Genomic DNA, 27,867 nt, shown 5'->3' with positions numbered 1-27,867 from the left:
TGTTTCATTGTTTTTTTCCCACCACTTTTAAAAAACCATACATGTGCTTTTTAAAAAATATTTTTCTCAAATTCTGAAACCTTTAATCCAAGATGTGTCAGATTTATTTTTCTTCTTCAAAATGTATAAATAAGTCTATTCGCTGAAAAGAAGGAAAATCATGTAACTTGGAGAAAAGAAAGACTGCTTCAAGTTATTTCATTCAGAAAACAATCTACACTTTACAGTCTTGTTACATTATTATTCATGTGAACACTGTTTTAAACAGAGTAATCTAGAACTAATCACGTCCTTGTGGGAAAGGACAATTATATTTCAAGACAGCAGGGTGCTATGACTTTTCTTTTTCTTCCAAAATTGCTCAGTAACGGTCTAAATCACAGGTGCACAATCCTTGGAGCTTCCTTCTAATTCTCAACAGTGCAAAAATACTATAACCCAGTCAGTTTATCCTCTAACCAGGAGTGTCTAGCATACAGCTGGAAGCATTGTTTTGGAGGTTTTTTAGAATGGATCGCAGCGATTTTGCTTGATTTGTATATGGACCAAAATGATTTTGACACCTCTGTTGTTTAATGGTTCCCAAATGGTGTGCTGAGGTACATTGGTATGCTGTGAGGCACGGCCAGGTGTGCCTTCTGATTTTTCTGTGTCAAACATTATTATTAGAGCAGTATACACACTCACACCTCCTGAGAAAATCCTTAACACTTCTGTTAAAAGGAGCCTCAGTCTTTCTGTACAGTTGCCAGATGCCAGATTAAAGACTGTGATTGACAGCAGGGAGGCTGTTATGAAAAACGGACCACTTTCTTGTGGGTTAAGATGCTAAGATTTTCATTGGTAGTGACCACGATGGACAGGATTAGAAATGAGCTCATCACAGGAACAGCTCAGGTTGGGCAGTTTTATAAAGTTAGAGAGGCAAGGCTGAGATGGAGTGGACATGTGCAGAGGAGGGATAGTGGATGTACTGGATAAAAGATGTTTAAGATGGAGCTGCCAGGAAGACCTCAGAGAAGATTCGCGGTTGTAGTGAAGGAGGACATGCAGAAGTTGGTGTGACAGGAGGATGCTGGGATAGAGTAAGATCCCAAATCAGGGAAAGAAGGAAAATAAACATTTTAACTGAACAACTATATTTATAAACAACTTCTGGAAGTTATACTTATACCAGCATCTTTACTGTTAACAAATTTACCCATAAATCTTCATCCAGATTCTTTGACTCTTTCCAACTGCTAGCCAGACACAATCAGTTAGTGATGATTCAGAGTAATTAAATCAGGGAATTAAAGAGTTCTAATAACATTTTCTTTAAATATTACTTGTTTGAAAGCAAGACGACATCCAAAGCCTAAAAAACAGCCAACACAAAGTGCTCAGCATGAATGAAAGGAATTCCTTGACTGATTTATTGAGAAAGCACCGCGACCCGAGGTCAGTTCGGCCTTTCCTCCATCAAGGCTTTTTTTTAAAGCTGTCTTTTTTTTTAATTTGTGGCACTTTAGCCAAACTCTGCATGGCTGCATTTATTGCAACCGCACAGGCGTCATCGCAGTGATGCATTGCTGCGTTGGTAGTTGAAGGACTTTCTATTCACTGTTTAAAAAAACCCAAAAAACCTCCCATCCTCTTTACGATAGTGATTAAAACACCTCTACTCCTCGTTACAGGAACAGTCGACCACAACGACATGTGAAATTGCTGCTACATAAAAAAAAAACATGTCCTCCACTGGCCAAGCAGTAAATGTTGCTTAAAATAAACAAAGCAGATGATTGGCTGGAAGGAGGCGGTGATGTCAGAGCGCCCCTGCTGAACTGCAGCTGTGTGTCTGCAGCTGGGATTGAACAGTGGTGCAGTGTGGGGTTAGAGAAGGTGGTGGTGGTGGGGGGTGGTATGGTAGTGATGGCAGCCCGGTCGCAGACGGGTGAAGACGTCCCAGGCTTTGCCGGCTGGCGATGAAATGGTAGAGCAAATGGCGGCGCAAAGAAAAGGATGTAAGGATGAAAAGGGTGTAAGTTCACACAGGCAGCACGCACTTTAGTGTTTCGTGTGCGTGAGTCGTAAAGGTAGCCACTTTTTTTAGATCCGTTGTTTTAAGGGCCAAAACATGGCCGCCAGTTTTCCCTGCAAAGCGCCAGCGGCAGTGATATTTTCACTGCTGCCGATGATGATGGCGTTTGGGTGGGTGTGCGTTGCTGGGAATGAGAAGGGGAGGGGATCATATCATATGGACATCTGCAGTCCCTCTGACACCTCCAACCAAAAGCATTAACCCCTTTCAGCCTCACCAGCACTCAGTGGAGGCGACCCGCTTATTGTACCTGTCCACAACTGCCTCTGCAGACGAAGGGGCTCACCCACACACACACAGATGTACCTACGAATGGCCTCCTCGCGTCTACTGAAAAGACGTCACGTCTCCGTGGAGTCACAGGAGGTCATTTCCCTGGCGTTCCTGTAGACGCCTGTGAGATGCTGCCTGAGTGAGTGTGTGTGTGTGTGTGAGTGTGTGATGGGAATAAGGGAGGGAGGGATGCTGGGAAGGAGGTCGTGATGTGACGTCACCTCTGTGATGCTCCCACACCCCCTCCTTTTCTTCCTCCTCCTCCTCCTCCTCCGCCCACATCCGGTCCCCTCCCTTCATCTCTATCTCCGTCCTCCCTGCTTTATACTCTGCCGCGTTAAATGTGTGTGTGCGCGTGTGTGTCCCGACGATGACACAACCTGGGTCATGTGACTGTGGAAGTGATGGTGTTCTTGGGAACAGAAGGAGGTGGGATGTGAAGGAGGAAGTGAGTGACCCAGAGCAGAATGCAAGCGAGACGAACGCCGTCCGGCGGTGACCAACATGGAGGCCGAAACCGGAAGAGAAAGCATTTTCAAAGGTTTTAAAGCTGCGTCAGCACCTGAAATCATATTTATATTCAATTAATCCGGAGAATATGTGTGATGAGACAAAGAGATGAAGACGGACATGAACTCGTCCTTTTGTTCTGAGATGCAGGCCAAAGATGTCTGCCTGAAACAGTGAAGCGGCAGCTGACGTGCTCACAAAGGAGCTTTTTCAAACCTATATGTCCAAATGCTCATTTTTTCTATAGTTTGTGATTTCAAGCATTTTCACAAAGATTTGAAGTTACACCAAACAATCCCGAGTTTTACCATCGAGCTTTCAGAACCCCAGAGTTAGTGGAAACACATCAGCGATCAGTCCATACCTCATCAGCAGATGCCAGCGAGGTTAAATGGCTCTAATGATCCCTCTAATCATTACACTGCTCTCCTAATTGTTTCCTCAAGATATCTTTGTCATCAATATTACTGCCGATACTGATCAATCCCTCGTTGAGCTGCACTCAGCTGCAAGTGTGCCTGAAGTTACCCTCAATGCCACAACGAGTGAAGCTTCAGCTACATCAGCACTTCAACCGCAAATGTTTTTGCGACTTTGTAGAATTTCTTCAAATGATGGGAAATAAACTGAGGGTTTGGTTCTATGTTTGAATGCTCTTCAAAGCTGAATGACTTTATAACATTCCCACTAGAAATGTTATCATTTATAATTTTATATTTTCAAAAATTATTCATAGGAATCATTTTTTAAAAAGCTGAAAATGAAACCAAATGTAATAATCCAGCAAATTTAAACCAATTAGTCAGAAGCCCACAAATCCCTGCCAGTGTTACACAGTTATTAGGTTGGTTTTTTTTTTGTTTTAGGGCTCTTGCTTTAAAATTTTGCCATTTTCTAGTAAATTGCTGAATGATTTTTATCTCCTCGGGCATCTAAAGGAAATGAAAGTGAGCACAGATGAGGGTTTGCAAAAAGAGAACTGGTTTTGTGTAGAGTTTTACAGAAAAGTGGAAGAACCAGACATTTTTTGATTAACCAGTCTGAGTCTGTAATTCCAGAAACAATATCAGAAAACAGAGACTCTGATTTTCACTTTTGATCTCATAATTCCAGATTTTGCCCATTCAAAACTGTTTTATTCAGGAAAAGTTCTTGTAGCTGGTATCACGCTTTGGTTTTAAAGGAAAATCTAGTGTTTCATCCAAATTATGGGTAATTTTGTAACTGAAACTCAAATTTAAAGCATTCCTGATCTCAAGATGTTGTTTGGATATGAGAGGGTCTCCTGTCTGATCCACTCATTATGGGGCATTCAATGACACTCAGCAGACAAACATTGTGGTTTTCTTTCTTTCTTTTTTTTGTCTCCCCAACTTGGGTGGTGGTGCATTTACCACATGCACACACAAACACACACCTCCCTGAGTTTTTAATCCTGTGAGCTCCATCCCAGAGCAGCTCGGCTCCTCGGGCAACACGCTGAGAGCGGATTACAGCAGCAAATTAGTCTGAGGACACCCAACGCATCCGAGCTGAGGTGATGCTGTGGTGTGAAAATCAAACAGACCCCTGTCCCAAACCCAAAGGAGGCCAAAGTTAAACTGAGCGTTTGGTTTACCCTGCTGCTGACAGCTTTTCAGATTCCTGTGGTTCCACAGTTTTCACACGACTGCAGATTTTAACTGAAAAAATAAAATCAAAAATCTTCAGCAGGTTGTTTCAGATAGAAAAATCTCACTGTGGGAACAATTCTATTTAAAAAATATCGATATGAATTGCAATTGTATTTTTTAATGGATTTATTTAGTTTGTCTTACATCTAATGAACTTAAGAATCAAAAGTTTCCCAAACTTGGCCATTTCTTTCTTTTTTTCTTTTCGTTTTTGTGCCAAAATCCAAACTTCTCATGAAAAAGAAAATAAACTGGGACTCCAAAACCAAGCACCCAAAGAAACTGAACATGGTGGGCCTTTTGGATCAAAAGAAAATTTCATTTCATTCATTCCTTTCCCAAATTTTTAACATGCTAAACTTTAACTTGTGCTCTGATAAATTAAATATAAATTAAAAAAAAAAAGTGATGCATGTGGAGGGAAATAAACACAAAAACATGAAGAAACGAAGAAAAATGGAACAAAAAAATCGGATTCTTCCAATGATCATTAATTCTTTATTATTCATTAACAGTAGAATGAGTACAAACGAATTCCTCTTTATTGGCTTGTAATGGCGTCCTTTATCAAAAGGATAAAGGGTTTGGAAAAGGTCACGGTTTGTTAAACAAAATTAAAATGATACATTCCTGAAGAATTATGCAAATTATAATCCCCAAAACGCCAACAAAAGGCGGTAACAAAAGCTCACCAGTGGAGCGACAATAAACCTTCCCAGCGAGGTTTTCAGTAGGAAAAGTGCGAATAAAGAGAGAAGCTGTGGAGCTGGGCCTGCCGGAGAAATATTAGTTTCACTCCAACAACTTAGAAAAAACGTCTCAGCTTGTAAAATACTTAATTATCAGTCTTTATTTATTTATTTACTTATTTTTGCTTGGCCTCCTCCTTCTCTTCCAACTCCTGCAGGCCCGTAATGAAACGAAATCTGGAGGGGAGGGAAAGCGAGTGTTTAAATGTTTTCTGATTCGCTAGAATGAATCAAAAATGAAGAGAAATGAAAGTTTAAGATGGCAGGAAAAAAATTACAGTGGCCCTCTGATAGAAATCCCTCAGCACACATCAAAATGGAAACAAACACGTTAAACGTGATCATGCTTTTAAAAGAAAAACCAAACGAGGAACATGCAGAGGAGGGAAAAACAGACTTTATCCTGGTGAAGGAGGCGCAGGAGGTGCAGGAGCGTCCAGCAACAGATGTCCAGGCACAATTCTCGGGTTGGATTTGAAATTTCACAAGAATTGCGTTTGGACAATCAGCAGCTAGAGCTCAAAATAAGACAAATAAATGAACCAGAAAAAGGAAAAGGAGCCAAACTGAGACGCTCGTGAGGGAGAGAGAGGCTTTAAAGGAGGGGGTTCAGGTGTTTACAAGTGACTCTCCTTCATCACGATTCAATCTGAGCTCAAAGTGAGGTCAACAGCAGCGCCACATAAAGCCACATTATCCAATTACAGGCGCTAATTAGCCACTCTCCAAAATAAAATCTCCCAAAACAGCAGCTGATGGAGCGGGAAAAAGGAAATCTCCCTCCATTCATAAACACCAAACCCAGACACGAACTCATCTGCAGATCAAAGGAGGAATCCGGGAATCAAAGCAGTTTTGTGCCCCCAAAAAAGAAAAACTCCTCTCCGCCATATCTGCACCTGTTAAGACGCATCTCCCCTTCATCCTCCCATCCTTCCTTTCCCCTTGTCGCCCCCCCATTACCCCACGAAAAAGAAAAAAAAAGCTAAAAGAAAAGAAAAGAAAAGATGCAACTACCATCTACCTCTCTTTCACCTTTTTCCCCTGACAAAAAAAAAAAAAAAAAAAAAAGACAAATGACACGCAGGTTGCATGATGCACCTGCTCCTCCGCGTGTAGTTCCAGGAGAGCGAATTGGAAGCAGCAGGCTACTCCAGCAGCACGGAGAGAAAAAGAGAAATAAAAGATGCTGGAAATGGAAGCAAAGAGACGAAACAGCGAAGCTGGACGCTCCCCCGGATGGTCGCATGGAGAGACGGCGTGCGAGTGGACAGCATACCGCTACCACCAACAGCACCGCAGCTGCTGACTCCCGACTCCTTCTGTCGCTGCTGCTCTCCTCCTCCTCTTCATCCTCCTCCTTCTCTCCTACTGGCCGATTTGGTGGGCTTTTTCTGGGGCTCCTCCAACAATGAGCCCCCGTGCGTCCGTGTCACCGAGAGAGAGCTCCGGAGTGGGGCCGCTCCGCTCTTGGTACAGAGATTTGAATAAACACATACACACGCACCGCGGGGGTGATGATAAATGCCCATTGTGCCCCGAGGAGGAGAAGAAGAAGAAGAAGTAATGAATCTGCACTGAGAGAGAGAGAGAGAGAGAGAGCAGCTGCCAATGAAGGAGCAAACCTCTTAAAGAAACAACGGTCCCATTTTCCCCCTTTCTCTCTCTCTTTTTCAGCTTTTTCTTCTTGCCTAATTACAATCAAAACACTGTTAACCCTCCTACACAAACACTGCACTGTAACTCTCTCTGTCACACACACACACACACACACACACACACACACACACACACACACACACACACACACACACACACACACACTGTGTGTGCATGACGTTTTCCTTTTTGCTGAGACAGTTGGAGCTTGCAGAGACTTCCCTCGCTGATGATGTGATGGTGGGAAAACAACAACAACAACAACAAACAAAGAGGGGGGGGGGACATAAAATCACAGTGACCTCAAGCAAAAAGATGGGGTTTTTTTTAGGAAACCTGTGCATCATAAACAGCCAGTGTTTTTTTTTTTATCCTATTTTATCCCTATTTTAAAGAAAAAGTATTTTTTCACTCTTCATTATATTCTTAGTTCTGTCCTGAAACAGATCAAATTTTTTCGTTGAGCTTGAAAATTAAAAACAACATTTAAAGAAGAAATGCTGCTGGTTCGAATCACAGGAGCCTGTGAAAGTGAGACTTAATTAAAATATATAATTAAAAATTAGAGAAACTTTCTTTGGTTGTTGTAATAATTAAATTTTTGAATATGTCTGTTATGTATGTGCTTGGAAAATATTTTAATTAAGAAAGAAATCATGTAAATTATAAAAGTGTAAATTTATTAGCATGTAAATTCTAGATTCTAGTTGTTCATTGATTTAACTACGGACATGAAAGAAACCACGATCAGCGAGCACCTTATCTCAGTAATCATGCTAAGCTAGAAGCTAATGAAATTCTCTTCTGGGTCTCTCCTTCTGACTGGGAAGATGGAGCTTTGTACAAGACACATTAAAATTAATTCATTAGTAAATAAAGATTAAAGAAGGATTTAAAAACTTACATTTTGCGATTTAGGTGGTCAAAAACCTGTAAAAATGCAAAAAACGTTTTGCCTTCTTTTTTTCTATCACATATGACAGAAATACAGATATTGTAATATGAGCTGTGGATCATGAAAACTAAACTTTCCTACAGTTTTTCTATGTTTGCTACAAAAAACAAAACAAAACAAATAAAAAAAACAAATAAAAAACCTTTTGACCTTATAAGTCAACATAAGCATGAAAATCTATTCCTGCTAATGAATCATAATTTTTTAAGTCAAATAATAAACACACTTCGAGCCATGTTTGTGTTGCAGACCTAACACCTTAAAAAATTAATTGATGCAAATTAATATTTTGTGGTTAAGCTTTTGGTTAATCCATTAAGAACTCTCTCCAATTTATCATCAGGTTATTAAGAAAACACAAAAAGATGTTTTTGTTTAATTTTATCCTTAATCCAACTTATAGTAAAGTATAGTAAAGTGTATATAAATAAACTTACCATATTAAAGTTAAAGAGAAATTTGAAATTTAATTAGCTGAAATTTCTTTTTTCTTTTTTTTAGATTTTGCAAATAATAATTAATAACAATGTAAACTTTCCTGTTCTGATCACTGTTAACCCATCAAGGAACACTTTTCCTTATATAGCTACTGATATAAGTGTGCAAATACTTTATTTTCAGCAGCTGTGAACATATTGACAGTTTATGGTAGTGAACAATCATAAAAGTCAAAGTCACAGACAAATCACAAACTCTCAGTTTGATAGCTATTTTAAATGATAAAAATCATATTAGCAAGAGAGCTTGTTTCCACTACCAGAAAAGGAAAAGAAATCTCCAAGGTTTTTTTTTTATGATCCAAAGGTCTAAAAGTTTACTTACTAACATATGGTAAAATAGCTCAAAATTGAGGAAATAACTTGAAACTTTGATCTGATTATTTATTTTTTATTTTTTATTTAATTTTTTTCCAGTTATGGAAACAACCCTTTTTGTTTAACTCCTTGTGTTTTACCATTTTAATTGCTATAATTTTGGACAAACAAAGAAGAAAAATTAAATACCAGTGATGCTTGACGAGGTTAGTGAAATGGGCTAGCTGACATATAACGATATACCTAGAGTACTAAGGTTAGGCTAATTAAACACTTTAGTATAGGGAAGATGTGAGGGTTAAATTGTTCTCAATAACAGTTCATAAAAGAGTTGAATGTGTCCGGCAGGAAGAAGACAGACCAAACATCAGCAAAGAAAACGTCTAAAAGAAGTCCATCCACAACATGAGGTTGATCATTAAAATGTTTCTACATGGTTTAGGTTGTGTGCTATGAAAATCTCCTGAAACTAAGCCTAATGTCCACTCTTAAATCTAAGTTGGCCCAAGACTCAGTCTTCAATGACTGATATAGCGCGTTAAAAAGATGAGAACCTCAATGAGCGCAGGGTTGATACATGATCACTTAATTCTTACCTTCAGTTGTATTTATACATTGTTTCCATGGTGAATGTTTAAATTAAACATGGCCAAAGTTTCAAACGATAAAGTCAGTCCACCATTAATCTTATGAGAACAAAACTCAGGTTTCAGACGGTTCTAACAGGCTGAATTTCTGCGACTTTTTTCAACACTTGGATCTGTATGATGTCATAAAAGGAGACATCCCTAAAATGGTCATCTGAAGCAGGGAAGCCCCACCCACCTGCTATTCAAACTTTCTCTTTATGAGGGGCAGCCAGTCAGATTAAAATTGTCTCATAGGGAGAGGGGAGGGAGGTAAAAGAGCTCGTTTTAGACAGATAATTAACTAAGGGGCTGCTCCAGTGCCCAGCCGAACATTGATAGAGCTCTGGATCACTCAAGTACTTTTGTATAATGCAAGATTAAATATATAGAAGCTGCAAATTAGCAGAAGAGGTGCCCTTTCCTATAGTGAAACCTTGAGGGACATTTAAGAGGACCCTCTTATATGGTTTAACAGTATAACATGGTTTAACAGTAATAATATAGCATATGTGTTATTTTATTTGAAAAATGACAGTGTAAATACTTGTTTCAGTTGTCTCTATTATACCATGATGTCTTTTCCTCTAAAAGAAAAATATTCTGGTAAAAAAAAATGTGCAAAGCTGTGTATTTTACACATTTACCGAAATATTTCTATAGTTCTAAAATATCTGAGTGTGGCAACTAAGGATTTTGGAAACAATATGATTATAAATTGTATTTTACTTTGAAATTAAATTACTTTGTTACTACCTACTGCACTACAAACAAAAATCACTAGGTGCAGAATTATGCAAAATGAGAGAAATGCTTAGAAATGTAGGGCTGTGTGTGAAATCTAAAGTATATCTAAATATTGGCATCGGTCATGGTTGACATTTGGTTTTTCATGGTGGTCTGAAAGCTTGAAATAAAACCTACATTGTGGAGTCAACGTCCTTTTTATTCTTCGGTTGCACTTCTTGAGCACTGCTCTAAATAAACCCATCAGCTTAAAACCAAATGTAAACAGTTAGACAAGGGGTTAAAGGATAAATTACCCAGCAGGCTTTGCCTTCAGGGCGATGGCAAATGTTTCCATCCCTTCTCATCAGACATGCCAGTGGTTTCCCTCTGCCCTGCTCTGCTCTATACGGTGAGTTAACATTTCCGTTGCTGGGAACATCTTTGCACGTTGGATGCTCATTTGCCTCTTAAAGGGCCCCGCTGCTGCCTTTTCATGGGCCTGTAAGAATAATTTAGTGCGGGAGGCCTGAGATCACTGGAGATTATGGCTATGAAAGGAGAAAAGGACGCGTTATTAATGCTTGCTCATCGGAAAGAGGCGAATGAGAAAGGGGTCCCCAATGGGCCTGGATTCACTGTAACACGCTGAACTGCCATGGGAAACCAGGATGGCTTCAGTCTATTCTGTGATGATGGAAGAAAAAAAAAGAAACTGTAGTGATACTGAAGGACCTCAGATGCAGCACATGTCCCTGCTGTAACATTACAGTAATACATGAAGAGATAAAACACACTAAGGTCGCTGTTAGCTTACTATTTAGCACCACAGTGAGTCCCTTAGGATATTTAAAGGATATATTTAGGAAATCATGAAGGTATTCTCAGCCATACTATCATCATAACTCAGTACAGTATTGTAAGAATATAATTTTAAATAGGTTAACAAAATTTCAGCTGTAAAAAAAAATAAATATTGGCACCAGTCAGAAAAACAACAACAAAAATAGAATTCTTAGGTTTACAAGCCTCACCTTTACTGTTACTTCAGTGGGAAATCTGTGCCGTAGCTACATCATAGGTGCAAACTCCTCTGAAACCCTACATCGCAACTTAAGGAGTAACGGCTTAATTATGCTTTGGGAAATCTACGTTGTAACTTATGACGTAACCGGAAACAGCTCTAAACCCTACCTTAACCTTAAATGTAACTTGACGTGCACCTCCCGAGAAATTTAACTACACGTCGGGTCCACCCAGCCCATTACAACCTGAATGGCGTAAAATGTTGTTGTAGGGTTAAGAGGGGTTTCTGGTTATGTTGTAAGTTAGGATGTAGATTTCCCGCGGAAGTCTAAATCAAGCTTTAGCTTATTTAGCTTATTTTGTATGCAGTGCTAGCTGATAGAAAATAAAATGCTGGGACTTTTTTTCTCCTGGGTCCCGGTCATTTTTGGGGGGGGTTTTCTGAGGGGGAGGGGCAAATATATTTGTACATATTTCACAAACTGCCGCCAAAAACTAGCACAGAAAAAGTGCGCAGGAACAATCAGACCAGTCACAGTATTGTGGACTGTACTGACTTGATGTAATTGCATTTCTAGAACAGAATTTATCTTCCAAAGATGCGCAATTAGGATTTTGGAGGACTTCACAGGAGCGCGTTTGCCACAACCGCATATATTGTACCACCACAGCATAAATTCCAACAATGACGTTGGCCACTTATGTAGTTTACATTATAGGCTGTCCAAAGACTCATGAAGTCTTCGGACAGCTTTGTCTCGTTTCACCATAAAACCTTTTCTCCAGAAGGCATTTGGCTTGCAGAAAATTTCAGTCAAGCTTGAACATGTCAGTCATTGAGCTGAAGCTTCTTTCTCTGCCAGCACCCTGGTGTTCCAGCATTTTCAATTCATGGCAGGCTTGAGTCTTGGTGGCTTCTGGGTTTGTTCTTGAACATCCTAATCAATTTCCTTATGGACTGCACTGGTGACAGTTTGGGTGTTGTCCCAGATGCTGGAAAAGGGGTGAGATATTAGAATAACTTGTACTTAGGTAAAACTGTGCAACTCTACTATTCTTGGACTTTCCCATTGCTTTGAACAATGATCAATCCGATAAGTTCAGAAAGAAAAACTACCAGCTATAGTCAATCATGATTACTAAAGAGAAGTTAGGTTAGGCCTTGTCAACTTAAAAGAAGCTTTAGCCCCACTTATTAAAAGATTTAAGTGAGTGTATGTATTTGAGCCTTTATGTATACTTTTGACCCTGTGTGTATTAGAGAAAATCCAAAATAAATTCAAACTTGTGTCATTAAAGAGGCATCTCTCTCTCTCTCTCTGGATAATAGTTATTGTAGCTTTGTTTTTATAGCATGACAGCATTTACAGAGTCAAAGTACATATTCAAAGTATGGAAGTACGTGATCATTGACACTGTATGTACATTGTGAACCTCTAAGCTGAGTCAGAGCTAAGACATTGGTTTAGTGGTTTTAGATTTAACTTGAAAACCCCAAGAATACTCTGAGGATAGTTCTTGGTTTTGTTTATCCCACTGAAAAAACATCCTCAAATTCAATAAGCTGCTGTCCCCTCACGTCTGTCTAATCAAAACTGTTCATTAAAGACCTGTTATGCTTTTCCAGGGAAGTTTACTCTGCTAAAATGGAGGTTCAGGCCTTATCCTTTAACATTCCCAAAGGTTTAGATATATTCATATTAGGAGCTCACTGCATGTAAAGATAATCCCTGTTATCCCAAAAGTTCAGGCTTCAGACACTTAGTTTCAAGGAGTTTTTTCCTACATTTGGATCAGTATGATGTCATAGAGACAGGAAGCCCCGCCTACCTGCTTTTCAAACCTCCTGAAACCAATCAGAAGGAAGCTAGTTTAAAGGCAGGATCACCTTAAAGAAAGAGGACCTCCAACAGCTTATTACACATTAGGGATAAACTGAGGGGCTGCAGGACGTCCCAATGTAAGATGAATAAGGATTATTTTGAACTGCCCTGAGCTGCCCTGGTAGAGTCAAAGTATAAAAACATGGAGCTAGAAATGTGCGAAATAATCCATTAAAGTTGAGAGAGTTCACTCAGAAATATAAGTCTTTGGTCAAGCTTTGGGAAAAGTCAGGAGTAGGGTTCACCAAGTGAGGACCAACTTTTATTCAAGTGTGGAAAATGATGTTCTAAAGGGCCAAATATAAAGTATCATTGATAAAATATATACATACCATTAATATAGCTCTGCCTAATAAGCTAAATTATCTAAATTCCCACTGCCAGCGGAGTCCGAGGGCTTGTTTTGTGGTACTTCAGAGTTAGAGGGAAGACCCCCCACTGGGCTGCTATTCCAGGGAATAAAGCGCAGGGGGAGGGTTTGAGGGCTGTTCTTGAATAAATTTAGTTTTTTTTCTCTAAAGGTTGGGTGTTCAGCCTGCTTTTGACCTTTGACCCCCAAAGAAGAAAAGTTACTGAAGCTGCTGGTAAGGCCTCATAAAGCTGACCAGAGAGGAAGGGCTGGGAAAGTGGCCTGATGGAGGCAAAAGGTGGCTCAACGGGGTCACAGCAGAGAAAGATGGGGGGTTTTAGGAGGGCGAAGGGTGTTCATGTGTGTGTGTGGTGGGGGGTGTCATAGAAGTTTCCTTTGAGCTCCCCCCTTTCTCTCCCTCATGTCCACAAGTGTGTCCCTACAGCTATTGTACCTCTGAGCTACAGCAGGACAGAAGGCCTCAAAAATCTGGGTCTAAACAATGTTTGCCCCCTTTTGTTTCTCGCCTGCCTTTCTTCTTCTGCCCTCCATCGCAATCTACTGGTCTCCTTTGTATTGATTTCCCTCATTCAGCGGCTCGTCAGCCTCTTTCCGCTGTTTTATATGCTGTTTTCTGCCCTTTTTTTGTACGCCACCTCCCCCGCCGAACCTTCCATCCCTCCGCTAACCTTCCTCTGGCATTCTCAGCAGTGTGAGAATGCAGTGCACCTCTTGACGGGATGCAACTCATTAAAGACACATAATTGATGAAGAGGCGCAATTAGTGGGACAATCGGAAGAGGAAATCAATATGTTTTTGGCCAAAAGAGCCACAACAGGGAGGACGAGCTGGAGAGGAGAACCGTATGTCGGGGGCAGAGTCACATGTGGACTGTCAGATACAAATAAAGAGAAGATGAGCTTAAACAAGTCTTTGTTTTAGAGCTGTTCAGCTCCTTGTACTGACATTGCTCATGAATAAAAAACATCCAGGAAGCCTCTAACTTAAAGATCGCACAACTGAAGGCTCAGAGACTTTGACCTTTGACTGACCGCGAGAAGAAAGTGCAAATGCAGAGTGCAAAATATAATAAACTGTTGTTAGCATTCCATCACATATTCAGAAGAGTATTTCATATATTGTATGCGTCACTTGTGGGAGGTAAATTGAATATTTTTAGATATGTCAGTGTGTCTGTGCAACTATGAGTGAACTGCTGTGGATCCGAGTGAGTGCAGTAGGATTAAGGTGGTGGTTTGGCCTTTCACTTAGTTTAGCTCAAAATTGTTTTCTATTACCAGCATAATGACTGCCTGCTCCACTCTGTGTGTAGGACTCAAACAGATACACGCATGTTAGTTTGGCTATCTTTGTGAGGACATATTCATATTATAAATATTTTTTTGGCACACTTTGGGCCCCTTATTACCAGCTGAGGATTATTTTAATGCCACAGCCCACCTATTGTTGTTGACCACGTCCATCACTTTATGACCAGAGGGGCCTCTTCCAGCAGGAAAACACACCATGAAGCTCAAATCGTCTCAAACTTCTTGAACATATCATGGCTTTACTGTACTTTAACAGCTTCAACAGATCTCAGATCTCAATCCAACAGAGCACCTTTGAGATTCACATCATGGATGTGCAGTCAACAAATCTGCAGCATCTGTGTGATGCTATCGTGTCAACATGGACCAAAATCTCTGAGGACTGTTTCCAGCAGCTTGTTAAATCTGTGCCAGGTAGAATTAAGGCAGCTCTGAAGGCAAAAGGGAGTCCAGACCTATATGAGCACGGTGAAGCTCATGAAGTGATCAGTGAGTTTATTAGAATTAGTCGGTCAGGGCAGGTATTATTAGTATTAGTATTAGTAGTACTGGTGTCAGAGAGTCTATAGTTTGCAGATTTTAAATTTTTTTAATGTAAATAAATGCTCAACAGCTCTTAATGTGCATGAAAATCAGATAATCAAATTTATTTCGTTTAATAACGATTTATTTTCATATCTCACAGACATCAGACTGTCCTCTGCCACAGACTGAGCCAAGCTTCTGGCTTCACTGCCAGCTTTTCAGCGAAGTGAATAAAGAAAACTGGTTCATCGTGTAGGGAACAAACCTGAAGACAACAAGATTTCTCGGTTCTCCTCTTGTTCTCTGAGACTTTTCATGTAACAATATCACCATTAAGTGAATAAATACAGATAAAGTGGTTCATGTTTTCTCTTTGAGGCAGTTCTATGTGTGATAACAGAGTTCAGGTTTCAGCTTCAGCTCTGAGCTGCTGCAGAGTCCTCAGCTGGTGAGCCTGAGCGGGCCCTCTCGTTCCTCTTCTGTGCTGCTTGTCTGCCCCCTGCTGGTGAGGAGGGGAGCAGGGAGTCCTGTTGTGAGTCCTGCTGGGAAAGATGGGAAAGGAGGAGGTCCACACTCTGGACCAAAACAGAATCCAGGAGTTTCTGTTCCTCTGTGGTGAATCTGCCCAGAACATGACGGTCCACAGACGTTTTCCCTGTCGGCCGGCCAATCCCGATCCGAAGCCTAGGCATCACCTGCAGGAGAAAAAAGATCCTGGTGTTAAACAATGTACATGTTTTTTATTTCTGCGTTTTAAGCTGTAAACACTTATATCTTCATCTAATTGTTATTTGATACTATTTTATATTTGGTTGAGTATATGTCCATGTTTTCAAGGTGCATTTGACTACAGTAAAACACTAAAGTCTCAACCTACGCCTCAATTTTTAAAGCTTGAGCAATAGTTCTCCACCTTTCAGAAGGGTTTTCAAACCTTTTCTTAAGACACGGCCTATTTTTTTTTACTTTTTCAGTCCAGTCATTTTACCTGACCAATATCTTTTCTTTGGTCATGCCTAAATAATATCTACAGTAGATGATCTTCTTTAGATGATCTTCTTTAGATATCTGAAAGTCAGGTTTCTAAGAAACTGTGGGGAAAAAATCCAGAAAAGACCTGCAGCTGATCCATCTACTGTTTGAGGAAGCGTCATGATTCCCTATCTAACTGACCTCCCAGCCCATTGTTCCTTCAGTGGGCTGGTTTCAGTCATTATGCAAATGCACTGTTTATAAGATTGGGGAAACCTGCAGTCAGCTGAGACTGAAGAAGTCACTTGGAAGAGTGACGAGACGTTTCTCGCACAAAACGCTACGTCCAGATGAACAGAATCAACTTTTGGAGATATGTTAACAGTTAACTGAATTTTTATTTTAAATTAATTTAATTACACTTTTAATATGAACTATTATTGTTTTTAATCACCACTATAAGAACAGGACAAACAGCACGAACACCACAGTATAAATCTGACATTAAAATAAAATCAGAGCAGAATTCAGCGTGATAGTGAACACACACACACACACACACACACACACACACACACACACACACACACTCCTGCAGAGTCAGCAGTGACTTACATCAGTCTGAAGACAGTCCACACAGGAGCGGACTCCATTATGACCTCTGTGGGGAAGGAGAAGCAACATTTATTTTATCAATCTGACAACCTCTTTTCTTCTTTGGTTTTGTTGTCTATCTTTAGGATACCAGATGTACCAGTTGCAGTTTCTTGCATTACATTAAATTTTCATAAATCACCATCTGGTTATACACGGCTGGAATGCCTAACGTAGCTTTTCATGCAGGATTAAACTGCTTTATACTGCTTGCTGTGAGTAGCAGTGAAAAGCGTACTGAGAGGGGACGCCTGTTAACTGAACACCATTCTTATTGTTAGTAAGTATAATGACAAAACAGTTAATGAGATACAACAAGCATCATGGCATAAAATTAATAAAAACAGACCATCATCAACATTATAGGAGTCAGGCATAAGAGTCTCAAGAGCTCGGGGAGGCTTCATCACAACAGCGCAATCAAGAGCAAAAATAGTAGCAGGAGGAAGAAAAGAGACAAGAGACGAACCAGAATGACTAAGGCCCAAGAGAGAAGCTGTGTGTGCTGATTAGAAGTTTGTTGGTTTTAAAATACAGGCCTCACTTCGCTGTTATTTCTGGTTGTGCTGCTTCTGTCTTCTCGTCTCTACATTGGGAAGACACCAAGGTTTACAGCAGGCAGAGCTCAGGCAGCTCCCACATGCTCAAGTTTGAACACTGAGGTGTTGAGAATTCAATCTTATGTGTACAAAGACAATTCCCAACAGCAGTTGCTTCAAATTGCTTTATAGTGAAAGGTAAAGACCCTAAAATATTAGAGAGAACAGAGAAAAGAGAAGTGAAAAAAAGGAGAGTATAGAGAGAATAAGGACAAACACAAATTGCATAGGAAAGAAGACTCGAGTTAATGACATGCAGTGGTGACGCATAAACACACAGGGAGTGAATAAAGGGGGTGGAGAGAAGTGCTGAGCACATCATGGGAAGTCCCTGAACAACCTAAAACTATAGCAGCATAACTAATGGATGCTTTGAGGTCACCTGATCCCTCCATCTGATCCAGGTTTGATCAAAAAATAAGTTTCAAGTAAAGTTTTCAGCCTAGTTTCAAAAGTAGCGAGGCTGTCTGTCTCCTGAACCCAAACTGGAGCTGATTACACAGAAGAAGAGCCTGAAAGCTGAAGCCTCTGCTTCCTATTCTACTTTTGGAAGCTCTAGGAAACATAAGTAAACCTGCAGTGTGAGAGAGAAGTGCTCTATTGGGACAAGACACTGTCAGGTCTTTAAAATATAATGGAGCCTTGTTGCTGTTGTTTTTTTCCCCATGAAGACAGAATCTTTCCAGTCTGAAAGTTTGGACGAATGAGTGCAAATGCAGTTTAAAAGCCACACTTCCACTTCCACACAGAAATATATTTGTTCTTATTGGCCTTAAAGTTAATGTTAAATGTACCTTGACAATACTTTCGTGACTGCTTTCCCTCACCACTGTCAATACATCGCTTAAGATAATGAATACTGTTGGTGATGTAAACAGATCGCGGTGAGTCCGAAGCGATCCAAGACCCAACACTATGATAGAGGATGACCCACCTGGCGCTTCCTCCATGTTTGATGGCGATTTTCCCCAGAGGTTTGTCCAGTTCATCGTGGACCAGCAGGATATCTTCAGTCTTGATGCCATATTTGGAGGCTAAATAAATCAAAACATACAAAAAAAAGTTTCTTAGTTTGGTTGCTTCTAATAATATAGCAGGATAACATAACTTTATTAGTACAGGACCCTTAAACACTTTGAACCCGAGCTTCCTTCTGTTCATATAAATGTGCAAGTAAAATAAACACATAGACATCACGTACACCTGTAAACTGTCAAAAAGTCTGAAATAATAATAATAACAATCAACGTTTTCACATGTAAAATAAAGATGTGTCAAAGTCTTTATTCAGCCTAAAGCAAACTGAGCACACAATCAGAAGATCAACACAAGACTCCTCTCAGCAGAAGCGATGTCCAATGAAGGCCGCGTGAAGTGGTCGACTAAGAGTCTTTTTGGTTTTCTGTGAGATTGAACATTTTTATTATTATTGTAGAGGCTAAGCCTACGCTTGAAGCACCTGAGGTGTTCGATGGTGGGGGTGATGCGGTGCCACTGTTAGGAATGAAACTTGACATAGTCCAATAACTCTAGCCGTACTTATCTTGTCTGTTTAACATCTTTATTGCATTCAATTGGTTGTATTTGTTGTTCAACAGTTCTGTTAGTATCCAACGTCATTTAACATAACTCACAACAGCGCAGTGGTCACAAACTGTTCACTTCTTTAGACCAACAACACCTGACGCTAATTACACCTCTACCTTAAATACAGTCCCATAAACACACAATCCTGTAAAAACACAAAAAGTGACCCTTAGCACACATGAGGTAACAACACAAAAAATGGCTCCTACAATTATGATATTATAAAAGCAGGAATGAGTACACAGAAGTCTCAGAATCCATCCAAGGCATGTACCGAGCAGCTGCTTCTCTACATAAAATATTGTATAAGTCTCCAATTCATGAACTAAATGTTCTTTACATTCAATAATATATTTCACTGAATGTTTTCAATCACATAGACAGAAGTCTGATATAGTGACAGGGCTGAATAACACAGGTTGAACCTCAATGGAGTCAAATTTCCAGCTTGAATTGTTTCTGGCTGCCTGAGTGACAGAGGACGGAGGTTGAACCATCTCAGTAGGCTTGTGCAGAGACATGCCACATTTCACAGCTGATGATAAGAAAGAAAAAAAGTCTAAATTATTTCATGAAAATCACTTACAAAGACAGAAATGACCTCACCTGCTTTGGCCACTGATACTCCATTGACATTCATCAGCAGCCGGGGACGAAGCAGCACCACATTCGTTTGCTGGACTTCTGACAAAATGACCTCACCGGACACGTACTTGTCGCCACGCCAGCGGTCTGCCACACCGAGTCGGGCGGCGAGCGCACCAAGTACTGTCATACCAACGCTGTGTCTGGTACCCTCCATCCCCGGATTACCCAGCCCCACCACCTGAAGCAAACGCAGACACACAGTTAAAGGCATACACCTCTGCAGTGAAGCTAGAGGAACAGAGGAATGTCTGTTTGAGTCAAAGGAAGCAGACTGTTAAATTTTTTATACATATTTACACATATATTCAGACAAGTCTCCAAAAGAAAAGACCCAAAGTAAAAGCAACTGAGTAAATAAGCTTTTTAAACTGGAGCCAGATGCGAACACAGAGAGATTCTAGATTTAGACTTTAAAAAATGACCAAAAACTCATTAACATGAACTTCAGCGATATAATTGAATTAAGTGTAAATTTCGTTCATTTGGTATTCGTTTCATCTGAGCATTGATAATGTTTTTACGCGGGAGAAAACAACAACAGAAACATGAGATATTTTGTGTTTTGCTCAGGTGCCATCTACATAAAAATGCTTATTCTTCCTCACAGAAAACATCAGGAGGCAGCTTCATGGAAGCGGATACAAACACACATAGAATATACAGCCATTGCCTTGTACTGATACACTGGCAGCAGTAACAGCTCTGTTAACAGGAAAAACAACTATAGACTACGTTGTAATGTATTGTATTATGCTTCTATAGCTGCTTATAAACTGCAAACACTGTAGGGTCTTTATTGAGGTTTCATTCATTTTTACTTAACAAAAGCCTATGAAGGCAAAGGCAAGTTAACACAGGGGAGGACAGCTGACATCGTTTAAAAATAAAAAAAACTAATAGATATGCTGATTTAAATATAATAGAACTAAATACAACAATAAGGAAAGACCCAAGCTGGCTCAGAAAGATTATCATTATTATTATTAAATTATCCCCACACTAATCAGTAATTAATTTAATGGCAATTACGCCAAATTACAAAAGGGGTTTGAGTAACTCAGTAAGTGTTTTGAAAATGTAGTAAGGTGAACAATTTGACAAACCCTACAAAAATTTTAAGTTCTCAGATCTTTGAATGGAGTTTGGCGAGATCTGACGACTGGTTTTAGGGGCTTAGTCAACCTATAGCAGTAAACACATAGAGCTGCCTGAGAACTTGGAGTGTAGTAGACAGTATGAAGCTGATTACGAGGTTTAACACTTACCATCTTTCGGCGGCCTTGATTGTGTATTTCTGCTTCGATTATCATCGCAGGTGAAAACGGCTCGCTCAGCAGAACTCTGTTTATGACTCTCGTCAAAAGTCGTCGCATCATTAGAAAGTTAATCAACTTCTTGAAAAAGTTTAACAAATACCGGCAAAATTTACTTATAACTGAGCCCCTTTTTATTCGGCTCATAGAACCGATTGTCTTCTTTTGACAGTTAAAAAGAAATCAGGCGTTTTCAGATGTATTTACAGTCATGAAGCAACAGTACCTGTTCGGGCATTCATCTCGATTCTGTCAATTGATCGATTTTGTCTGGGGTTCACTATATGTTAACTGTAACTTTGTCAGATATTTATTATCTGTTTGTAATTAATAATAAGAATTTACGTAATTATTGCCAGTCTTTAAAATGTGAGGTAACCTTTGCCTGTCATCCTGTCATGCTTCTCCTAACCGCTCAACGAGCGCTAGCAAGAAAACATGGCGGACAGACTTTTTCTCCTCTGTGGGGACACAGCGCCATCTAGCTCGGCGACTTGATCATTACAGCAAACACAAATTTGGAAGTCTAAAGACTAAAAACAGCAAACAGTGAAACTTTGAACACTATTTAAATTTAAATTAAATATTTAATTTAAACGAGTTTTGATTACATTTATTGAAATGTGTTTTTATGTACAAATTGAATTTTATTTTACTTTATTTTACTTCATCTTCTCTATTTAGACCTACTTTTTTGTTGTTGTGTTTAATGGATTGGCTGTGGTGGAACACAGTAGTTTTCCAATTTCTGGCAATTTCCCTTTCACTTTAACTTTTGGAAACTTTTTCTTCAATGGATTAACAGCAAAATGTAATGCATGTTATTAGGAGTGTGATACCACAATGACAGATCATGGATGGATGGATGTACTGAAGGAGGACATGCAGAGGCCTGGTGTGACAGAAGAAGATGCTAGGGATAGGGTGAGATAGAGGCAGATGACTGCTAAAGGAAGCAACTGAAAGAAGACGAAGAACAAGTTTGCAAGATTATTGGTTAGGCTACCAAAGGCACAACAGAGGAAGTAAACTATGGCAAGCCATGTTATTCTAAAAGATTGATGCCACATGTTTAAAATGAGTAGAGTTTTAAATAAACAGTAGAGTTTTGGAGCTCAATGAGTCAAAATACGTTTAAATCCTCCAAAAGGTAAAAGAATACAAAACAAAGATTCACCTTTAATTGTGATTGCATTTTATTTGAAAAACAAAGCATCAGCAGACTCATCATCAGTTTTGATCTAGGGAGCAGGGCACAGCATCAGGCACCGGCTGACACCGTTCCACCACAGCGTTGATTTCACCAACACTCACACCATCATAGGTGCCTGTGATGTAGGTCCAGTGGGTGTCTCCGTTGTGGTTGGTCCTGCTCAGCCGGCCGGTGAAAGGGATATCAGCCTTCATCTTTCTGCCATCCATCCTCACTGTGCAGGAGTGATTGGGTGGGACCAGCAGCTCCACAGAGACAGCGTGACTTACTGACTCCACCATGGTGGTCCCCTTTGAGAAGGTCACCGTCTGCTCCTTGGACAACTCCATATTTCCCGGACCAAAGATGGGAACTTTGGCTGTCATGGTGGACACAGAGCCATTGCGGGTCTCCCTGCCGATGTCCCATTTCTTCTCCACTGTACTGGTCTTCTCCAGTGTCACTGTCTTCTCCACATTTCTGCACTCCAGGTTGGTGACCTTAGTGAGCTTCAGGGCTTCTGGAGGATGGTGGAACAGCTCCATCTGGTCAATGGCATACTCCACATGAGAGATGTGCTGGCTGTAGCTGTCTCTGTTGATAGCAAGGACCTGGTAGTTTTTGTACCAGTACTCATCCCCCTCCCAGGGGAGGAAGAAGGCTTTGTGTCTGGTCACTACTTTACCAAGACCATACTTATTCTTACCCACGTAGATGTCTGAGTTGGGACAGGTTTTGATGGCATACTCAGGAACAGAGCCATACGAATCTTCAACCCACTGCAGGAACTCAAAGTGGTCCACGTTAACCAGGACTTCGAACTTGGAGGATGCATACTCTTTGTCAGCGTAGGGGTACTGGCAGAAGTTCCCTTTGCTGGGAGTGTAGAAACCGGCCTCACAGTTGACTTTGCACACATAGTCGGTACGTTCGGTGTAGCCGTTGAAGATGGCAACAGCACCATTTGGGAGGGAACCGCTCCATGTGACCCACCTAAGGTTGACATGTTCACCAAACATGGGGCTCGAGTGTGAAGTCGTCTCCGTTTCTGAGGTTTCTACAACTTTAGGAGGGCTGAGAGCTCTCCGGGAAGGGACAACATTTCCTAAGGTTGGGTTAAGCCGTGGCTCTGTAAGACAAGATAGAAAGATAGTGGCTGTAAGATTTATTCTAGACAAACAAAAGTTTCAACTCATTTGAAACATTTATTACCAAAACAGTTAAGACATGTTCTTAAAAAATTATAAAAAAGCAGAATCCAGTTTGAATGAAAGACTGACACTTGCTTTCAACCAAAGTGTTAAGCTGAAAGAAACATTGTTGACATCAGGTAGTTTCATAACTATTTTTTAAGCACCGTGAGGATGAAAGTGTATCCACTGTGGTGACAGTTATTGGGTTAGGGTCTTAATACAACTTCAGCACTTTCACAATCTTAACTCCATCTTGGTGACACATGAGGTGATGGGAAAAAGTGTTATAAAGCAAACACTCTGAACCTTTTCCAACATTTCTCTTAGTTTTAGTCCCTGCCTGACTGACTGGACTTACACATTTTGGATGCAAGTTCTTCTACAGAGCCAAAAGACCAATGCATCATTTAAATATATTTTGGGGGGAATAAAAATGAGAAAAAACTAAACTAAAGGAAGCCAAATCTGGCAAGAAGGCTGAGTAGGGTTGGTGTGGCCAGAAAAATCTCCCTTTTCAGTGCTTTATCCCCTTAATGCCCAGTGTGTCATATTTGATACATGAGTTTATTTAAGTTTTAAGACTTTAAATTATCAGTGTAATTTTTTTCTCCCCTGAAAAACCGAAATAAATTTTAAAACACATTTTTAAGCAATGCATTTCTTAAAAAGTCAGAAGTCTTCAAACTGCAGACTTTGCTCTCACGAACACCGATGATCCTTGACATACAGGTTTTATCAGTCTGACACAGTAGTAGATTATTCAGCTGTGTGCAAGTTCGAGTGTTGAAATCACAGGTGCTCACGTGCAAGTGATTAGAACTGGAGCTCAGATACAGTTCTAATTTTTCTAGTGGGAGGAGTCATGTAGTCATTAATGTAATGTGCTGTGATAAACTGTAGGATTATAATGTGACTGACTGCTGGATTTTTCATTTCCATCCTGCAGCTGGAAAACGTAGAGCAGCGGGTCAGACTGCAGCGCCGGGCTGCACAGCTGCAGCACTGCCAGGAGAACAGCAACACACCACCTCATCTGCACACACAGGGAAAACGCCATCAGTAGTACGTCATCATCAGTAGGCAATCACTGTGCACGAACGCTGTAACATGGAAACGTACACTTCTAAAAGCTAAAAATAATCAACCATTAAAAAACTCATGTGGTCAACACAGTTTTAAATCAATGGAAAAAAAATATTAAAAAAAACTATTAAAAACAGGAGTCAAGTTTAATCCAAATAATTTTTTTGCTTATTTTTAATTAAACTGATATAGAGGAATACTTACCAGTAATCTGCGTTGGACAAGTCAGAATACATTGAAAGAATTATTATTCACGTCCAAGCAATCAACATTATATTACTTGACTTTTAGTTTATTGATATAAATATTTAGTCAGATGGTAAATGGCCTGTATTTATATAGCGCCTTACTAGTCCCTAAGGACCCCAAAGCGCTTTACATATCCAGTCATTCACCCATTCACGCACACATTCACACACTGGTGATGGCAAGCTACGTTGTAGCCACAGCCACCCTGGGGCGCACTGACAGAGGCGAGGCTGCCGGACACTGGCGCCACCGGGCCCTCTGACCACCACCAGTAGGCAATGGGTGAAGTGTCTTGCCCAAGGACACAACGACCGAGACTGTCCGAGCCAGGGCTCGAACCGGCAACCTTCCGATTACAAGGCGAACTCCCAACTCTTGAGCCACGATCGCCCCAGTCAGAAAACAAACGTGAGAACTTTATAAAATAAGATGCATTAATAAACTTTTATATTTGTATGCATAATATATGCAACACTATGCTGATTACTCTGCCTGTGTGTGATGAGCCTTTGACACACACAGCTGACTTAGCTTGTGTACTTTAAAATATATATCTTTAAATAGTGTATTGTTAGAAAAGACTGTTATGTTGTTGTTTATGTAAAGATCACTGGTATTTATAAATGACTGTACCCATATACACAGCTATGTTGCTACAATTTATCAAATATAAATCCCTATTTACAGAAATCTTTCTCTAAAAATGAAACAAAATGAATGAAAAAAGAAGCAGCTCTGAATCTAAATAGTACCAGTATCACATGCCCTTACATACAATGTATAGAAATTACTTCGGGTAAGTGAATGAAATAAAAGAAAGTCACATCTGCAGGATATCACAGCAGGATTAGCGTCACATAAAAGGCAGTGATATTATAAACTGAATGTCCCATTACTGTATGTTTATAAGATTACTAAATGAAGATCAGACTTAAGAAATCATCCCTGAATGCCGAGTATAAAACCAAAAAGTAAGAAAGATTTTGACCTGAAATTTGTTGATTTGTTTATTGATTTCACATGACAGATTAGACAGAGATAAAAAAAACAAAACAGAACACCTTAAATTCAAGCCCACAGCAGCCGTTCATTCAGATATAGAGAAGTTGGGGGGTTTTTTTTGTTGTTGTTTTTTTTACCTTGACAGGTTCCTTCTGCAGTGACTCTTACCTGCAGTAAGTGTGGAGCTTTAAAACCTCCCTTCAGACTTATTGCCCTCAATAAACAGGAGAGATAAGCTTCTCATCTGTCTGGTTCACAGTCCTGCTGCTCACTTTGAATCGAAACATTTTTATTGAAGGATTTGAAGAGAAAATAACTGCATGTGAAACTTTGAATCAAACTTCTATGGAGGGAGGAAAACTAACGGAGTTTGTTTGAGCTTCTGCAACATACTGTTACACTCATATGGTGTGTAATCATATTGACAGTTACAGCCAATTGGCAGCTTTAATGTCTTGTTCAAGGACACAGTCTTACACAGGCTGTGAGCGTCATGAAGTCTTCTACCCGCTCAGAGGATTTGAAAAAACTTAAGTGAATAATAAGAAAATATGTCAAACATCCAGGGTATGAATGCTTGTTTCTGTTACTTTAAAATGCAGATGATGAATTGGTGCAGTTTTGCTATCGAAACTTGAGTTGAAAATTGGTTATAAGTAAAATAGCCCTAAAAATCAATCGTGAATATCTCCTATGAGGTGATGAAATGCTGGAAAAATTGTGTGAACTCACTCGTACCTATGTGCGTACATAGGGACAGGTCAGGTACTTACATAATGTGGAACATTTTAATAGTATGTGGAAACTTTTCAATGACTTTGTTAGATGTACTGCACAAAAAAAGCTGCTCTTGTGGGGGTTTGTTGACTGATTATTTTTTTAATAGAATGACATCAAGACACTGAAATGTTCCATCATTTGGTGTTTGATGAAGGCTTTTTATCACGTCAGTGTGCAAAACTCCAACAGATGTATGGGGAGCCTAGCTTACAGCATTGTCTTCCTCATCAAACCCCTCTTGGCCTATAGATGAGGAGCACTTTCATCTGTTGTTTGGTTTTTAGTCACCGTGAGAACCCAAAACATGCCAGCCGCAGTTTCCCTTCACTGTGGAAGTCAAGATTTAAGGGTTTTCCTTAAATTTGCAAAAAATTTAGGTCATCTTAAAGACTCGTGAATGGATGGCTGCCGTTGACCTTGACCTGAAAGCCTGCAGCTCACGAGTGTTGGAAACAAAAGTCCTCATGCGCCTGATGATAACAGGACTCGTTATTGATCCATGCTCTTATTTAATAAGATCGTTAAAAGTGCCTCATAAATAAATTTGCTTGGATTTAGTGTGCCGTATCTACTCGATCACATGATGTCCAAAGTGCTGTGGCCTCTCTCTCGCCGCTGATGAAAAGATCCTGTACGTTCAGATAAGCTCGGACAGAGAACAAGTTGATTAGATCTCCTGTAATAGCGGGTCATTGATTAAGACGGGCCTTGTTGCGTAATGTCGCTGGCTGCCAAGATTCAGCTGGAGAAGAAGCCGCTCAGCACGGACATTGTTCTCCACACACAGTGCTATCATTGAAAATCGCTGATGTCAGGGCCATCTCTGTGCGTCCTTCAGACAGAAAGTTATTATCAATTTATTTATTTAGGTCTGAATGAGGACTGTGTATCAAACAAGGCTGTGCAAAGGTCATTTGCACTGACTAAACTGCACCGTCACCAGTTTCAGCTGCTTCAGCATTCAGTCTCTGTCTGTAAAGAACATTTATATTATGCTATTCAGATTCAGCCTATATCAGTGAGCGTGCCAAGCAGTTATTCAGTCAGACAGCTGATGATGTTTTTCTGTCTCACCATTTTATTTTCACACAATAGAGGCTAAATGTTCTCAGTGATTTACAGTCTCAAATTAAATGATTATTTTATTCATTGTCAAACTGGATAATGAATTGTGCTACAAAACAAATTAAGAGCGCTTTTTTTAAAACTCTACTATGTGTTAGCTGATCATTTCCAGAAAGTTTTTCTGTAGTTGTCCAACACCAACAAATTATTTTCTTACCCATGTTTGAAATCAGTTTGCGTCGCTGTCTTGAAAAATGACTGAACTAATGTCTCTTTTCCCCTTATTCAGTCTTCTACCAAAACACATTTATATCTATGATACTAATGTGAATTGTGAATAAAAGTTTAA

The 27,867-nt window shown here is 40.0% G+C and overlaps 2 protein-coding genes across 2 annotated transcripts in view; both read right to left on the bottom strand.

The window, feature by feature from the left end:
* Positions 1 to 15,288: 15,288 nt before the first annotated feature.
* On the bottom strand, positions 15,289 to 21,360 carry ptrh1 (peptidyl-tRNA hydrolase 1 homolog). The gene is made up of 5 exons (XM_063489814.1): positions 20,907 to 21,360; positions 19,600 to 19,819; positions 18,341 to 18,440; positions 16,769 to 16,814; positions 15,289 to 15,876 (listed from the first exon to the last, which is right to left on the bottom strand). The coding sequence occupies exons 1-5, from the start codon at positions 21,099 to 21,101 to the stop codon at positions 15,598 to 15,600; spliced, it is 840 nt and encodes a 279-aa protein (XP_063345884.1). The 5' UTR covers positions 21,102 to 21,360; the 3' UTR covers positions 15,289 to 15,597.
* Positions 21,361 to 22,184: 824 nt separating this feature from the next.
* The window catches only part of LOC134639179 (natterin-3-like), a 23,422-nt gene continuing 17,739 nt past the window's right edge, over positions 22,185 to 27,867 (bottom strand). The window contains exons 2-3 of the mRNA XM_063490274.1: positions 24,258 to 24,372; positions 22,185 to 23,275 (exon numbers count right to left, since the gene is read on the bottom strand). Coding sequence (XP_063346344.1) covers positions 22,185 to 23,275; positions 24,258 to 24,372 — 1,206 coding nt within the window. The remainder of the gene's footprint in view (positions 23,276 to 24,257; positions 24,373 to 27,867) is intronic.

Source organism: Pelmatolapia mariae, linkage group LG12 (genome assembly GCF_036321145.2).
Source record: "Pelmatolapia mariae isolate MD_Pm_ZW linkage group LG12, Pm_UMD_F_2, whole genome shotgun sequence".
In the NCBI taxonomy this organism is placed as follows: Eukaryota; Metazoa; Chordata; class Actinopteri; order Cichliformes; family Cichlidae; genus Pelmatolapia; species Pelmatolapia mariae.
Note: the sequence above shows the minus strand (reverse complement) of the source record. Positions and strands in the feature narration are given on the sequence as shown.